The sequence below is a fragment of the Dendrobates tinctorius genome, unplaced genomic scaffold (genome assembly GCF_039654945.1).
Source record: "Dendrobates tinctorius isolate UK_male_01 unplaced genomic scaffold, ASM3965494v1 ptg000179l, whole genome shotgun sequence".
NCBI lineage: Eukaryota > Metazoa > Chordata > Amphibia > Anura > Dendrobatidae > Dendrobates > Dendrobates tinctorius.
Genome location: NW_027361846.1, coordinates 1,368,335 through 1,385,848, shown reverse-complemented (window position 1 = coordinate 1,385,848; position 17,514 = coordinate 1,368,335). Strand labels below are relative to the sequence as shown.

The 17,514-nt window shown below is 47.2% G+C and overlaps 1 protein-coding gene and 1 pseudogene across 4 annotated transcripts in view; both read left to right on the top strand.

Annotated features, from left to right (window-relative positions):
- The window catches only part of SLC4A2 (solute carrier family 4 member 2), a 395,791-nt gene that overhangs the window by 345,312 nt on the left and 32,965 nt on the right, over positions 1-17,514 (top strand). For all 4 annotated transcript variants that reach the window (XM_073551714.1, XM_073551713.1, XM_073551715.1 and 1 more), the window contains 5 exons: positions 8,585-8,779; positions 8,908-9,129; positions 13,714-13,803; positions 13,942-14,108; positions 14,220-14,473. In XM_073551714.1, the coding sequence (XP_073407815.1) occupies positions 8,585-8,779; positions 8,908-9,129; positions 13,714-13,803; positions 13,942-14,108; positions 14,220-14,473 (928 nt within the window). The remainder of the gene's footprint in view (positions 1-8,584; positions 8,780-8,907; positions 9,130-13,713; positions 13,804-13,941; positions 14,109-14,219; positions 14,474-17,514) is intronic.
- LOC141054874 (serine/arginine-rich splicing factor 9 pseudogene) lies at positions 9,917-11,496 on the top strand (annotated as a pseudogene).

The window sequence follows — 17,514 nt, the reverse complement described above, 5'->3', positions numbered from 1 at the left end:
CTGGCTCAGAAACTTATTTTCGACCATTAGAGGTTTATGGGGTGCGGGCCACAGCCACGAGTTCCTTTAATCCTCAAGGAAAGCACTTACAGGTGGTCGTGCTGGATGGTTGGCGAGTTCTTGGTTTTTGTGACTCTGGGGCATTTCTCACCATTGCTGATCCCAGAGTGGTTCAGCCAGAGACGATACACCATGGACCTGGGATTACCATTGAATTAGCTGGAGGCCAATAGAGGAATATCCCAAACGCAAGTGTAGAACTGGACTTTGGCTTAGGGGTCAAGCAATGCATGGCTGGGGTGATGAGAGGCCTGCCTGCAGATATTGTCTTAGGAAATGATGTGGGAGACCTACAATGTTGAGGTCTCAAAAAAGGTTGACAGTTGAGAGGTTATGGGAACATCCCGCTCCCACAGACGTTTAACCCAAGCCAGAGCCTCCCTCTCTAAATGAGAAATCACAAACGCCATCTTAGCCCGATCGGTGGGGTATTGATGCGGAGATAATTCAAAATGTAGACGGCATTGATCAAAAAAACCCGTCACAGCTTGGGTTCGCCATTATACCGGGGTGGTTTACCTAGGCGGGGTGGAGGGTGTGGGATGGGATCGAGATTACGAGACAGAGCTTGTGCAGACTGAAGGGATAACAGACGGTCATCCACAGAAGCCATATAGTTTAAAATGAGAGTCTGGGTGTCACGCTGCTGAACAAGCTCCTGTTGGAGACTGGCGAGCTGGGAAGCATTCCCTGTGTCAGAGGCCTGTTAAGCGGACAACCGGGATTCCATGGACTGCATGAAAAACATTAAGACATTGCGTCTGATTCTCCCGCAAGTACACCAACTCCTTTTGAGCAGCAGCCAAGGCACCAGCGGGGTCCATGGCCTGATTAGGTTTAGTAACAGAATAGAGTGGACCCACTGGATCGCGGTGCCGACCGACCCTGGGTGAGCTAGCTAGGTGGAACAGACCCCTATACAGGGACCGTTAGGGGCAGGCCCAGGAGGAAGGCATACCGCAATACCTAGTGCCAGAGGATCAGCTCGAGGACAAAGAGAAGAATCGGGGTACTCACTGAGAATGAGATGAAGCTGAGCAGCCGCAGAGGGACACAGGATCCAAGACAAGGCAGAGCTCACAGAAGAGAGACACCGGGTCTGGAACAACGCAGAGTTCACAGAGGGTGCGAGATCCTGGGCTGAGCAGAGCACGCCCTGGCAGGCGTACAGAGTCAGAGCAGAGCACACACTGGAAAGAGTACTGGAAGAAAGCAGGGCAGAGCATGCATTGGAAGCGTACAGGGACAGAGCAGAGCACACACTGGCAGGCGTACAAGGACAGAGCAGAGCACACACTGGAAGCGTACTGGGAGAAAGCAGAGCACACACTGGAAGCGTACTGGGAGAAAGCAGAGCAGAGCATGCACTGGAAGTGTACAGGGACCTGAGAGAGCACATACACAGGCAGGTGCAGGAAATAGTAGTAATCAGGTGCTGAGGAACGGCTGAAGCCGTCTGATATACAGGCATCGGGCGCCCAGCGAGATCACTTCCGGGTCAGGACTCTGGCAGAAGCCTAGTGCACCTGGCAGGCGCGCAGCCGAGGCCTAAGAGTGTGCTTGTGCAGACAGCGAGGAACCTGGGGAGGCTACAATGCCGGGAGCACAGTGACAGTGCGGCGTGCCCCGGTCCCAGCAGCCGGTCGGGAGACCGGAGCGCGGGCAGACATGGCGGTAACACCTATGCCGATTTGTGGATGCAGGAAGCTGAGTTTGAGTCAAAGATTATGTAAAATGGAGCTAGGCCTTCAACCCTACAACTTCACCATACAATAAAGAAGAGGCAGTCAACACAAATGCTGATGGATTGCCCAGACAGGAGCCATGAGTCAGGTCGGCCATGTCTACGTGTACTTGAAAAGCAACTTGTTGAGGTCACTAGTCTGCACACTACTTGAGGGGGGAAGGGGTTGGAACAGAGAGTCACCCCCCAGCCTGTACACATGGACCATACTGTAATCAGGCTTACATTAGCAGTCCTTGCCCTGTATCTGGTGGGGGCATTCTTGTCTTTGTTCCTCTCTGCAGGGGGCATCCAGGAATACACAAACCTGTACAGAGACTGCAGGCAGGATTTCTGGAAAATTCTTAATCCTTGGAACTATGTTTATGGGGTGGGTGTTAGGGTCCCGTTTCACACAGCGACGCACCAGCGATCCCGACAACGATACGACCTGGTAAGGGTCGCTGGGGTTTTTTCTTTTCGTTTTTTTTTTGTGGTGTTTTGTATGTCCTATGAAATAAAATTGTTATTTTTCTAAGGTGATCCCTGCTACTTTGTATGTCCTCTTTGCTCTTTTTGGTCTCTTGTATTCATTTAAGGACATGCTGTGGTTGGATCCCTATTACATTTAGCTTCAATTGCTTGATGGTCCCCTCCGTGTTCTGTATTTTCATGATCGCTGGTGCCTTGTCACACAGCAGATATTCTGAATGATTCCAGCCTGCGTCCTTGAGTTCTGCGTCGCCAACGAGGTCGCTCGTCGGGTGAAACACATCGATGCGCGCTGGCCAGCGTGACGCCGACGATGAAAAAATGGCCCAGGCCAGTCGAGCATGATCAGCGATATCCAGCAGGGGGGCCGCTCGCAGCTATGTGTCACATGTAGCGAGATCGCTGGCGAGATCGCTGTTGCGTCACAAAATCGGTGACGCTTCAGCGATCTCGCTATGTGAGACGGGGCCTTTAGTATCTGCTCAACAAGGGGGCTGATCGCAAGAGAGGTAAGACAATAAGCCACATATTGAGTTACTTGGTAGTGCGTCTTGGGAAGGGCGAGGATCTGCTGCTGCGGCCAGGTCTAATCTCTGGAGATTGCAGATCACTTGCCACATGCGACTGTGATGTCTCACCACCCTGCTGGATTTGAGGACTGAATCTGAAGACTGTTGTTGGATATTCCTTGGTGTTGGATTACCGTGTGTCGCGATTTGTCCCTTTTTGTGTGGCCACCTTGCAGACCCTAAGGAACCGTATCTACGATTGGTGTTATATTTTCCCCATCTCAATAAAAGTTGTTGGATTGTTCATCATCCTGCTGCCCTTGTATGCTGTGTCACACGCCCGTCACAGCATCCTCATAATCTCACGTTCCACAAATGTACGCGCCCTGGATTCCTTGGGACACAGCAGGTTCCTTGTGCATTCCTTTTTAAACTCGGTGGTGCCGTCGTGTCCCCGTACTCTTATCTTTCCCATACGTATGCGGCCTTAATTCCTTGGTACAGAGGAGGTTTCTTTTCATTCCTTCTTACCTTCGGTGGTGATGTTGTGTCCTCATGCTCTCATGTTCCCACTAAGTACGCTCCGATGGTGTTAATGTCAGAATTCCTGTAATTCACAATGATTTCCACTGCATTGAGGATGTGACATCAGCTATAGTCACCACCTATAGTGTCGCATTGAATGATTACCTTTCTTTACAAACTCCAGGAGTTTATATGGAGGAAGGAGCCCACCTCCAGCTCCATGATGGGGGTTCAGGCAGGAACATCATATCCTCAACGCGAACAACCCGTCCTCGGAGTCATTATGTCCGGTATGGCGTATCCATTGATGGTCATCGCCTGACGTTTCGATGTGATTGCCATTCATCAGACAGGAACCAGATTAATCGTAATTGTACTTATCACTGTCAAGGGCAAAGCATTAACAATATGAATTTAAAATGCCCTCCCCTCCATCACCTCCAGAAGAAACGCTGCTGGTCACACATTCATCACTCACAGCGCACTCCTCCAGTCGTCCCCGGGAGTCAGGGTCACCTATGACAATGAACTGTAACAAAGAGACTCTATAAGCAGGGTTAGGAAAATCATGGCGCCACGTATAGACCTGCAGGGTGGACAACCCCTGGCCCAGATCCTCCACCAACCGCACAGCAGACTATTTTCTCAAGTGAAAAATCTCTTTTTACAGAAGTCACCTGTACTCTATGAGGGTAAGATGTGGCTGGATGGTTACGGGTGGTTCTCCACCTTGCTCCATCCTTTGGCAATTCACTTTCTCCCATCTTCTACTCTCAAGCTGCAGGTAAAACGAATAAATGGTTGTCAGCCAAGGTATTTCATAGATGTGGTAATATCCCCCCCAGAATCAATCAGTGTGAAATGTATTCTGACTCCTCAGCACAATGATCGCAGAGTCACTTTCTACGTGTGTCTGTCACTTGTGCCATGGCGTGTGAATCTGATATGTTGCGTGCGCTGCATGGAGACTTGATGGTCGTAACCGGGAACACTCGAATGACTGCAGCACTCCAAACCTTTATTTCACCCCATAACTGTAATACCGTGGCTGAAACAGACCCCAGTGTGTGTCTGTGACCGAAGCTGCCTGCTGATGTGGAGGAGGATGTGGCCCCTTACCTCTTGGGCCCCTGCACATGTTGCACTGATGATATGTCCACCCCTGATACCTCATCCCATTCAGTCTCTGCAATCAGACAAAGCCATAATCCTAAACGAGGTGGGGACGGAGGATCCATAGATTGGATGTCTAATTAGTATTTATATCCTCGTCTCTTGGTTGATTTTTTTTCTATTTCTTTGCTGTAACTTTTCTCATTTATTTCTTCATTTTTGCTAATTAGTTTCTTTTAATTTTGTGTTATTGTGTTTATACTTTATCAACATTTTTCAGGTTTTGAACATACAGGACACATCTGCATGTCAATTTTCAGTATACATGTATGTCAGCTACATGTTAATTCACAGCTCAGACACACGGGAATTTATTGTGTCATTCTAGATGAAGTTTCCACCACTCCGGGAGCTCCTTTGCCTCTCGTACTCTCACTTTGAGACAAGGCAGTTACAACATTTTCACTCTCCTCCAAATGCATCTTCTGTGTCTCTTTGGCAGCTGAGCATTTACTCAGCAGAGTGCGTGCCGGAACGGAAGAGTGAATAGAGCAAGGGTGTCAAACTCATTTTATCCGAGGGCCACACCAGCTGTGATGCTAGTCACTTCTCACGGTCAAACCGTGAGTCAGAGTTCTCAAGGAGTCCAAGGTCAAAAAAACCAGGAGGGTACGTCAAACAGAAGGAAGAGACATAAGCGTAGTCAGGTAACGTTCCAAGGTCAAAGTACCAGGAGGATAACGGATCAGAGCTGAAGGGGTTAAACAGGCGGATGGTCAGAGCAAAGTCCAAGGTCAGGCAGCAGATCAAGCAAACAGAACACAAGGCACAGTTAGCACAAACCTCACAAGGTGAATGTTTGTCTGGCAGTGGTCTGGGAGAAGCTGCTCAGTTAAGTAGGCATGGCAATTACCCGGGATAGTGAACACCTGAGACAGCCGACGCTTCCCAGTCACAGATAGGTTAGTCAAGTTGTCATAGAATAGAATCGTAGAGTTGAAAGGGACCTCCTGGGCCATCTGGTCCAACCCCCTGCTCAAAGCAGGACTCACTAAATCATCCCACACAGATGTCTGTCCAGCCTCTGTTTGAAGACTTCTATTGAAGGAGAACTCACCACCTCTCGTGGCAGCCTGTTCCACTCACTGATCACTCTGTCAAAAAGTTTTTTCTAATATCTAATCTGTGTCTCCTCCCATTCAGTTTCATCCCATTGCTTCTAGTCTTTCCTTGTGCAAATGAGAATAAAGATGATCCTTCTACAATGTGACAGCCCTTGAGATATTTGTAGACAGCTATTAAGTCTCCTCTCAGTCTTTTCTTCTGCAAACTATACATTCCCAAATCCTGCAACCTTTCCTCATAAGACAGGGTTTGCAGACCGGTCACCATTCTGGTCGCTCTTTTCTGAACTTGCTCCAGTTTGTTGATGTCTTTTTTAAAATGTGGCGCCCAGAACTGGACACAATATTCCAGATGAGGTCTGACCAAAGAGGAGTAGAGGGGAAATAATGACTTCACGTGATCTAGACTGTATGCTTCTGTTAATACATCCTAGAATTGCATTTGCCTTTTTTGCTGCTGCATCACCTTGTTGACTCATATTCAGTCTGTGATCTATTAGTATACCTAAGTCTTTTTCACATGTGCTGTTGCTTAGCCCTATTCCTCCCATTCTGTATATGCTTTTTTCATTTTTATTGCCCAGATGTAGTACTTTGCATTTTTCCCTGTTAAAAGCCATTCTGTTAGTTGCTGCCCACTTCTCCAGTTTATTTATATCTTTTTGAATCCTCTCTCTCTCTTCTCTAGTATTAGCTATCCCTCCTAGCTTTGTGTCATCAGCAAATTTAATCAGTTTACCCTCAATTCCTTCATCTAAATCGTTGATAAAGATGTTGAACAATACAGGGCCCAGGACAGAGCCCTGTGGTACCCCACTTGAGACATTCTTCCAACTGGATGTGCAGCCATTTACGACCACTCTTTGGGTCCGATCACTAAGCCAGTTATGAATCCACCTAACAGTTGCCTTGTCCATTCCATACTTAGTCATTTTTTCAATTAGGATTGTGTGAGATACTTTGTCAAATGCTTTACTGAAGTCAAGATATACTATATCTACAGCATTTCCTTGATCCACCCAGTCAGTGAGCTGTTAATAAACACACTGACAGCTCAGCACGCACCTGAACCGGATTGGACGGCCAAACTGTCAGTAACTACATCCCAGACACCCTGAGGGGTGGAACCGTGACATCAGCAATATGGTTGTCCTTGAAAGGTCTAATTTAAGTGTAAAGACTCGTACAGACATCTGTGTAACAGAGTAGGAGCATGACTGCAGTGCCCAGACTGGTCAGGGGCTATAAGAATGCTGTTCCTGGGTAGTAGAGCTAAGAGAGCTATTTCTGGGTAGCAGGGCCATGAGCTCTGTCTCTGGGTAGTAGGACAAAGAACACTGTCCCTAGGTAGCAGTGCTAAGAGAGCTGTCCCTGTTTTAAAGGGCTAAGAGATCTGTTCTTGGGTAGTAGGTCTAGGAAAGCTGTCCCTGCGTAGTACAGCTAAGAGACCTATTTCTGGGTAGTAGGGCTTGGAGCATTGTCCCTAGGTAGTAGGGCAAAGAGCGTTGTCCCTGGGTATTAAGGCTAAGATTGCTGTCCCTGGGCAGTTGGGCTTAGAGCCCGGTCCTATTCTTGTGGGGCTAAGAGAGCTGTTCTTGGCTAGCAGGTCTAGAAGAGCTGTCCCTGGTAGTAGGGCTAAGAGCAGTTTCTGGGTAGTAGGGCTAAAAGCACTGTCCCTGTGTAGTAATGCAAAAAGTGCTGCTCCTGGGCAGTAAGGCTAAGAGTGCTGTTCCTAGTACATCTATAATAGCTGACCCTGGGTAGTGGATCTAAGAGCACTGTTCCTGGGCAGTTGAGCTAATAAAAAGCTTTCCCTGGATAGTTGGGCTAAGAAAGCGGTTCTTGTCTTGTAGGCCTAAGAGAGCTATTCTTAGGTAGTAGGTCTAGGAGAGCTGTCCATGAGTAATAGGGGTAAGAACCCTGTTCCTGGGTAGTAGATCTAGAACTGTCTGTGGGTAATTGGGCTAAGTAAGCCATTCCTGGGTAGTAGGGTTATGAGCGTTGTCCCTGGGTCATAGTGAAAAGAGCACTGTCCCTGGGTAGTAGCTCTAGAGCGCTGTCCTTGGGTAATAGAGCTAATAGCTCTGTCCCTGGGGAGATGGGCTAAAAGAGGTTTCTCTGGGTAGTTAGGCTAAGAGCGTTGTCCTTGGCTTGCAGGGCTAACAGAGCTTTCCCTGGGTAGTACAACTAAAAAATCTGTCCCTGTGTAGTAGAGCTAAGAGCGCTGTTCCTGTGTAATAGGACTAAGCTAGCTGTTCTTGGGTAGTAGGTATAGGAGAGCTGTCCCTGGGTAGTAGGGCTAAGATCACTGTTCCTGGGTAGTGGGGCTAAGATCACTATTCCTGGGTAGTGGGAATTAGATCCCTGTGCCTGGGTAGTAGAACTAAGAGTGCTGTCCCTACATAGTAGGGCTAAACACGCAGTCCTTGGCTTGTATGTCCAAGGGAGCTGTTCTTGGGTAGTAGGTCTAGGAGAGCTGTTCTTGGGTAGTAGATCTAGGAGAGCTGTTCTTGGGTAGTAGATCTAGGAGGACTGTCTGTGGGTAGTTGGGCTAAGAGACCTCAGAGTCCAAGATGGACTGCTCCCTATGCTAAATGCTGGCTGCATCTGCTCCAATTCAAAGATTGAACCTGCTCCCTTGCTGGGCCATCTGCTAAGTACTGGCTCAGTTCTGATTTAAAGATTCAAAGATGGAGACAGTTTCCTTTGTATTTGTCAACCACTTTGTTAAGTGCTGGTTTGAAAGTTGGTACCCGCTCTTTGTGCTGGCGCTGTCCCCTATACCTAGCACTGGCTTTGTCGACTTAAGACGCGGCCAATACTTAGCACCCACCTTTTGTGCTAGCGCCACCCATTCTACTATCTTGGATTTTGAGCTCTGGCGCAATTCTCTACATTGGTCTTTAAAAGAAACTCACAGGAAGTAGACGCAGGACTGGCTCTCCGTTTGGGAAAAGCATAACCGTCTTTGTAGTAGACTAGGAGAAGCTCCTTTACACCTCACCATTGACTTAGATTCTTGACTTTTTCTTGTGCAGTTTTGCTCGGCTAATGGTCTGGAATACCTAGTTGGCCGCGTGTGGATTGGTGCTTGGCTAATTGTGATCGTCGTGGCCACTGTAGCCTGTGAAGGAAGCTTCTTAGTTCGATTTGTTTCCCGCTTCACACAGGAAATCTTCTCCATTCTGATCTCCCTCATCTTCATCTATGAGACATTCTACAAGTTGTTCAAGGTGAGATTTGCCATCGCAGACCCCATGTTAACGAGTGTCTGACTTCCACCATCATTGTACTCCTCAGAACCTTTGAACCTGAACCATGCATTTTTTAGGATTGTAACCTTTCCACAACTTTGATCTAGGTTTTTCAGGAGCATCCGCTGACTAACTGCAAGAATGTGACTGACTCTGCTCTTATCAATGTTACTGATCACCGGCAACTCAACCAGACAGAAACCATGGCGCCCACAAAAATTACAGGACAACCAAACACGGCCCTGCTCTCTCTGGTACTGATGGCGGGAACCTTCTTCATTGCTTTCTTCCTGCGGAAACTTAAGAACAGCAACTTCTTTCCTGGCAGGGTGAGCAGGCGCCTCTTTGCTTTCAAAGTCCCATTACAACCTGAGTTACTGAATACCTTTTTTACAAGCCGCATCTTACAGTCTTGTCTGTGGGGGAAAGTCAGGTCCAGTACTCTTTGACCCATGTCTGTCATCACCTCACATTAGTTTTATACAGTCCCGAACAGAAGTTCTCAGACTGACAGATTTTGATTTTCACACTTTCCCGATTTAGTGTTTTCACTCTTTTAGTTGTACGTTTCTATGGTTATTGACTGACAATTATCAACATTTTATAAGTTTTTACACTATTCCTGACAAATCCATGAAGTTCCTGTGATGTCTCAATATTTCCAGCGCTGCCCCTTATTCTCCAGACTTCTGCCCTTCCCCCAGCAGCTAGATATTGGCTTCTGGGCATATCCTGACTGATGGCCGCCCGTTCATTTCTTATCAGAGGTTGAATTATCACAATTTCTGGGTTTTGTCACTGTTTGAGGATCGACCGCAGGTTCTCAATGGGATTCAGATCTGGAGAGTTTCCAGCCGTGGGCACAAAATGTCACTGATTTGTTCCCCTAACCACTTTGTTCTCACTTTTGCCTAAAAAAAAGCATCATCACCATATTGTCCTAGATAATGGGAGAAGCTGTTCCTGGAAAAGGTCTTGATCCTGTTCATTATGCATCACTGTGTTCTTAGATATAATTGTGAGTGAGCTCCTCCATGGATAAGAAGCCCCTACACATTGTAAGAGAGCCACCTCCTTGGATAAGAAGCCACCGAACTTCGTGAGTGTGCCGCCGCCATGGATAAGAAGCTCTCACATTGTAAGTGAGCCCCCTCCATGGATGAGAAGCCTCTGCACATTTTTAGTAATCATTCTCCATGGATAAGAAACCTCCACACATTGTATGTGAGACCCCTCCATGTATGAGAAGTCATCACACATTGTGAAAGAGTCACCTCCATGGATGAGAAACCCCCGAACGTTGTGAGTGAGCATCCTCCATAGATAAGAAGCCCACGCATATTGTAAGAGAGCCCCCTCCATGGTTGAGAAAGCCCCACAGATTGTGAGTGAATCTTCTTCATGGATGAGTAACGCCCAAACATTGTGTGTGATCCCCTCCATGGATGAGACGCACCCACACATTGTGAGTGAACCCCCTTCATGGACATGAAGCCCCTGCATGTTGTGAGCATCTTATGGAGAAAATGACCACAGAAATACCAGTGGGTAGCCAGAAACCCCAGTGCATGCAGCTCGATTGTCCAAGTTTACAGCCTATTGTCCCCACTGGAGACCCAATATGCCCGCCAATCCTCGGAGATCCCTCAACCAAGCATTCAAGTGGTCTCCAGCCATTCGAGCAGAAATATGTGGCTACACAGCAGAAACCCAACCAGGACAAAGGTTTACAAACAGGACCCTTTATTTTCCAACCCACTGCGCTGTTACATATGAGGGCACCTTGGACACATGGCCAAAGATGGTCTACAGGGCTGGAGCCTCATGTCTGTAGCCCATCTTCCGGCCCCACCAGTTATCTTCTGCCAAGACAAACTCTCAGAGTCTGAAGGGCACTACCCCAGGGATACACCAGCAAAGGATGAAGTGATATACCCTGTTCATGCTATAAGGCAGAATGACCACCTTGCACCAGCAAACCACCATAGCCACCTCCAGCTGGTCAAGGACAGTGATATCAAGGCCCAGGGACTTCAGAACATTGGGTCTTCTATCACCCTAGCCAGCCCAGATATTGCCTAAATACCATTTACTAGGCCGCCAAGTGGCCTTCTACCAGACTGGGGGTCAGCGCTCGGGGAACTGGTGCATTTCCGTGGGCAATTTACCGGCCAATGTACAGGAGAAGGAGCTGGAAGAGTTGTTCTAGCAGTATGGGAGGATCCGTACCATGGAGCTGAAAAATCATGGAGGATGTGGTTTCTCATTCTTCACCTTCATCAGCTTCCAAGATCCATAGGATGCAGAGGACGTCGTGAGTGAAAGCAATGGATATGAGTTTGGTTCTCTTCGATTACATGTGGAGTTTCCCAAGTCAAGCCAGAAACCAGAGGGAGGTTATGGAGGACTCCGCTGGAGAAACGGATCACCTTCCCAGCGAACTGAACACAGAGTCCTCATCTCAGAGCTTTCCCCCTTGGGAGGTTGGCAGGATCTAAAAGATCATATGAGAGAAGCTGGAGATGTCTGCTATGCTGATGAGAGCAAGGATGGCATGGGGATTGTGAAGTTTATTCGCAAGGAAGACAGAATATGCTTTGAGGAAACTGAAAGATTCAAAGTTTCGTTCACATGAAGGTGAACCTCTTGCATTCATGCCTGTGCTTAAAGGCATGCTAATGGATTGTCCCCGATAAGTGGAGAAGGACAATTGGAAGCCTATTATGTCTGGCTAATTAAGATGGGGGAGGTATGTGACGACACAGCATTTATTCTTAATTATCCAGACATATTATTTCAGTAGGCTCAGGTACATGAGCAATTGTTCATGTGAGATTAATTGAATTGACACTATTTGTCAATGTTCAATGGCTGCCATTTGTTGAATGGCTGCTGATTGGCTATCGTATATGTTCTAGTATTGCAGTCCTAGTATTGCTCTACTATCCTTGGGAAACAAAGGCACAGGATAATTCAGAAATGTGTGTTAATATGTTGATGACCCATTGGTGCTCTGCAATATGAAAGACAATCTATGCATGTTGTTTGAACACTCCAGCAAACTCCATCTTCCCCCAAGCCTGTGGTGGAATGACCGATTGAGAAATTGTGACCTATAAAAAGGAGAATCCACATGTGTTTAGTGAGACTCTACATTACAGTAGCCATGACATCAGGGTTCCAATTGAAGAAATACAGAGCTGCGTCATTGAACATCACTGAATCCTCAAAGACGTTTAGAGAATCCAGGTTGAGACAATCAAGTCACATGGACCTGTACATCAATGGACTGTCAGCTTCCTAAGCTTGTCGTTACCTCCTTTCGGTGGGTGCCTGACAAAAGCGGGGTGCTGTTGCTGGGGGTAGTTGACTCTGGAAGCTCCAAGGTTGCAGCTGCTCTAAATTCGGTGAGTCAGCGGAAGGGCAAGATTCTGTAATGTGCTCCATCTTGGGTATTTGCTGGGACTGATCTATATGTTATTATTTATTGGTGGTTCAATAAATTATTGCCACACTGTTTTACCCTCACCCTGTCTTGTGTGAGTAGGGTTCTGCACACAGGCAGAGAGAGCAGGCGTTCAGTGGGATGATCCCTGGTCCATGCAGCCTCGAGCCAGTGGACCACAGCACTTGCTCATCCCCGTGTCTTCACACCCTCCATGGATGAGAAGCCACCGCACATTGCCAGTGAGTCCCTCCATGAATGACAAGCTCCGCACATTGCCAGTGAGTCCCTCCATGAATGACAAGCTCCGCACATTGCCAGTGAGTCCCTGAATGAATGACAAGCTCCGCACATTGTGAGTGAGCCCTCTCCATGGATGAGAAACCGCCACACATTGTGAGTGACCCCCTTCATTGGTAAGAAGCCCCCACACATTGACAATGTGCTGGTGCTTCTCATCCATGTAAGGGACTCACTCACAAAGAGCCCCCGCCATAGATAAAGAACCCCCGCATATGAATGGTCTCGGGAGGCATTACTGCCGGCAGACACAGAACTCATGACAGTGTCACCTTTTCTCCAGACATTCATTGTTGCTGACGTTACTACAGTGTCAAGGGACTGCATCAGAAAAAGTAACTGCAAAAATTGGACTACAGAGGACGAGGGAAGTTATTTTCTATGATGCAGCCACTTCAGACTGTTTGGGACATGTTGGAGAATGATTGTGCAGAGAAGAGAAGGTGGTACAGCCATGAGTCCTGTGGATGCCAACAGTAAGTCCACCCCAACACCACACATGTGGTGTGGCTTCGCTTCTCATCCATGGAGGGGACTCAATCACAATGTGTGGGGCATCTCATCCAAGGAGGGGGCTCACTCACAGTTATACCTAATGACATGAATAAAAAAAATGGATCTAAACCTCCTCCAAGAACAACTTCCTCCCATTATCCAGGACAATGTGGTGATGATGCCTTTCCCCCATGATAAAGACCATGTCACAAGGCAAAAGTGAGAACCAAGTGGTTCAGAGAGCAAAACGTTGACATTTTCGGTCCACAGTCAAAAACTTCCCAGATCTCATTCCACTGAGAACCTGCGAAAAAAAAAAAACAGAAGTTGTTTGTGATAACTCCGAGATCTGATGATACCAGAATGGGGCGGCCATCAGTCAGGATCTGCCAAGAAGCCAATATCCACCTACCTGGGTTAAGAGCAGAAGTCTGGAGAATAAGGGGCAGCGCTGGGAATATTGAGGCTTTACAGAAACTTCATGGATTTGTCAATAAAGGTGTAAAAATGTATAAAATGCAAAATTATCGTGCTTCAAACCATAGAAACATCCAACTAACATTTTGCGGATTCAGTGTTTTTCGCTCTTTTAAAGTCAAAATTTGTGTTAGTTTTAAAACTGTAGTCCACTATTGTAAATTATTCTTATACTATCTCCTATATGGGGTTTCAGGTGCGTCGTGTCATTGGAGATTTTGGCGTTCCCATTGCTATCCTCATCATGGTCTTGGTTGACTTTAGTATAACTGACACTTATACTCAGGTAAGTGACTCTTGTTAATGTTCTTTATACAAACCGTGAATCCAACCACATGAAGAAACTGGAGACAAGTACTGTAGCCATCCTTTCAGCCGTCCCAGGGGACCACCAGGGTTGACAATTCTCATGTTGTATTTACAGAAACTGAGCGTTCCCAATGGCTTCAAAGTGACATCCCCAGAGAAGAGGGGCTGGGTGATGAATCCGCTGGGATCGGTGGAGCCTTTCCCTGTTTGGATGATGTTTGCTAGTGTCCTTCCAGCTGTTCTGGTCTATATTCTGATCTTCATGGAGACTCAGATCACTACGTGAGTCCTAGCTTTAGCTCTTCCATGCTTCCTATAATCGGATACACAGCTCCATTTACCAGTAAACGGGAAACGGACCTCTGACTCGCTATTATTATTATTTCTTTGCAGGCTTATTATAAGTAAGAAGGAGCGGATGTTGGTGAAGGGCTCGGGTTTTCATTTCGACCTACTTCTCATCGTGACAATGGGTGGAATATGTGCACTCTTTGGGTTGCCATGGATGGCGGCTACAACTGTTCGCTCAGTCACCCATGCGAACGCATTAACTGTTATGAGTAAGGCTGTTGCCCCCGGGGATAAACCAAAAATCCAAGAAGTAAAAGAGCAGCGAGTCACAGGATTGTTGGTGGCCATCCTAGTAGGTGAGAAGATATTGTACAGTCGCCCACCAGAGTCTTTACTTGGTTCATGTCTGTATGTATCTCAAGGACACTTCTGTTTCTCACATTGTGTAGGATGACTTGGTACCAGATACAGATCATTGGGATGACCCGGTACCACATATAGATGAGCAGGACGATCCAATAACAGATATTAATTGGCAGGATGACCCGGTACCATATTTAGATAATCAGGATGACCTGGTATCAGATGTACCTCAGTAGGATGACCCTGTAGTAGATGTAGCTCAGCTAGAATTCCTGGTATAATATATGTCTCTGTAAGTTGTCCTGGTGCTAGATTTAGCTCAGCGGGATGACCGGATATCAGATGTACCTCAGTAGCATGACAGGATGTGGAGACTTGGTGGGGGGGGGGTCGGCGGGTACCCCGGGTCCGCTAGCCGGAACCGCATGGAATAGGAAACGTGGTCATAACGCTACTCAGATAACACAGGGTGAGGGTAAAACAGTGTGCCAATGCTTTATTGACCCACAAAACCGGCAGACATCAAGTAGAACAGTCCCAGTACAGTACCCAAGATGGTGCACATTACAGAGTCTCACCCTTCCACTGACCCGCCGGGATAATAACAGCTGTTACTTCAGAGTTCCAGGGTCCACTGCCTCACCTGTGGCACCCACACAGAGAGGGGGTAATGACAAGTGTAGGGAGATGACAGTCCATACAAGACTAAATGATCCAAGGATCACAACCTTGCTTCTCCAAACTTATCCATGGTTCAGCGATGGTCAATGGAGCAGATCTATATTCTTCCAACCGGGGCTGAAAACTCCTTGGTTGTTTCCTGTAGACTAATAGATCCGCGTCCCTCGTGATGGAGCCATGTTATTGGCTGCTGTCCTGTCTCTTGCCCTTTGAATGTATATATGCCTTGGCAGAATCTCTGGCTGTTTTTCTCTTTCAGTCTGTTTTTACAGAGGCATGTAATCTATCTTTAGACTTAACAAGTGTCCCTCATTCAGTAATTACATAAAAGGGTTAGCATATCAGCAAACATTACTAATCATCAAGGATAAGCGCACAACACAAGTCACTATTACCGGTTTACACAAACATAAGTCTGTTTTCTTGACCAACCTGAAATCAGCACTTAAATTTCAAAGCCAAAATACAGATAACATTCTATTATTCTTGGTTTGCTAAAAACATTCATCTAGTTAATTAAGATACATCTAGTACCAAGTGTGAAGACACACAGAATTGTAACTCACCAGTATGATCTGGTAACAGATGTGCCTCAGTAGGATGACCCGGTAGTAGATGTAGCTCAGTAGGATGACCCGGTAGTAGATGTAGCTCAGTAGGATGACCCGGTAGTAGATGTAGCTCAGTAGGATGACCCGGTAGTAGATGTAGCTCAGTAGGATGACCCGGTAGTAGATGTGCCTCAGTAGGATGACCCGGTAGTAGATGTAGCTCAGTAGGATGACCCGGTAGTAGATGTAGCTCAGTAGGATGACCCGGTAGTAGATGTAGCTCAGTAGGATGACCCGGTAGTAGATGTAGCTCAGTAGGATGACCCGGTAGTAGATGTAGCTCAGTAGGATGACCCGGTAGTAGATGTGCCTCAGTAGGATGACCCGGTAGTAGATGTAGCTCAGTAGGATGACCCGGTAGTAGATGTGCCTCAGTAGGATAACCCGGTAGTAGATGTAGCTCAGTAGGATGACCCGGTAGTAGATGTGCCTCAGTAGGATGACCCGGTAGTAGATGTAGCTCAGTAGGATGACCCGGTAGTAGATGTGCCTCAGTAGGATGACCCGGTAGTAGATGTAGCTCAGTAGGATGACCCGGTAGTAGATGTGCCTCAGTAGGATGACCCTGTAGTAGATGTAGCTCAGTAGGATGACCCGGTAGTAGATGTAGCTCAGTAGGATGACCCGGTAGTAGATGTAGCTCAGTAGGATGACCCGGTAGTAGATGTAGCTCAGTAGGATGACCCGGTAGTAGATGTAGCTCAGTAGGATGACCCGGTAGTAGATGTAGCTCAGTAGGATGACCCGGTAGTAGATGTAGCTCAGTAGGATGACCCGGTAGTAGATGTGCCTCAGTAGGATGACCCGGTAGTAGATGTAGCTCAGTAGGATGACCCGGTAGTAGATGTGCCTCAGTAGGATGACCCGGTAGTAGATGTAGCTCAGTAGGATGACCCGGTAGTAGATGTAGCTCAGTAGGATGACCCGGTAGTAGATGTAGCTCAGTAGGATGACCCGGTAGTAGATGTAGCTCAGTAGGATGACCCGGTAGTAGATGTAGCTCAGTAGGATGACCCGGTAGTAGATGTAGCTCAGTAGGATGACCCGGTAGTAGATGTAGCTCAGTAGGATGACCCGGTAGTAGATGTAGCTCAGTAGGATGACCCGGTAGTAGGGATGTAGCTCAGCAGGATGACCCGGTAGTAGATGTAGCTCAGCAGGATGACCCGGTAGTAGATGTAGCTCAGTAGGATGACCCGGTAGTAGATGTAGCTCAGTAGGATGACCCGGTAGTAGATGTAGCTCAGTAGGATGACCCGGTAGTAGATGTAGCTCAGTAGGATGACCCGGTAGTAGATGTAGCTCAGTAGGATGACCCGGTAGTAGATGTAGCTCAGTAGGATGACCCGGTAGTAGATGTAGCTCAGTAGGATGACCCGGTAGTAGGGATGTAGCTCAGCAGGATATCCTCATATCTTATGTGGCTATGTAGGATTACCCAGAACTAGATGTAGCTCAGCAGGATGACTTGATATCAGATGTGCCTCTTTAGCATGACCCAGTAGTAGATGTAGCATAGTTGGAAGTCCGGGTATCATATGTGCCACTGTAGGTTTACCTAGTGCTAGATTTAGTTCATCTGGATGACTTAGAATCAGATGTGCCTCAGTAGGATGACCTGGTAGTAGATGCAGCTCAACTGGTATACTTCAGCAATAAGGGGGCTGGATGTTTCGTCAAAAAGAAATCTGACAGTTGCCTCGCCCCCTATGAAATTGATATTAAAGTTAATACACTACGAC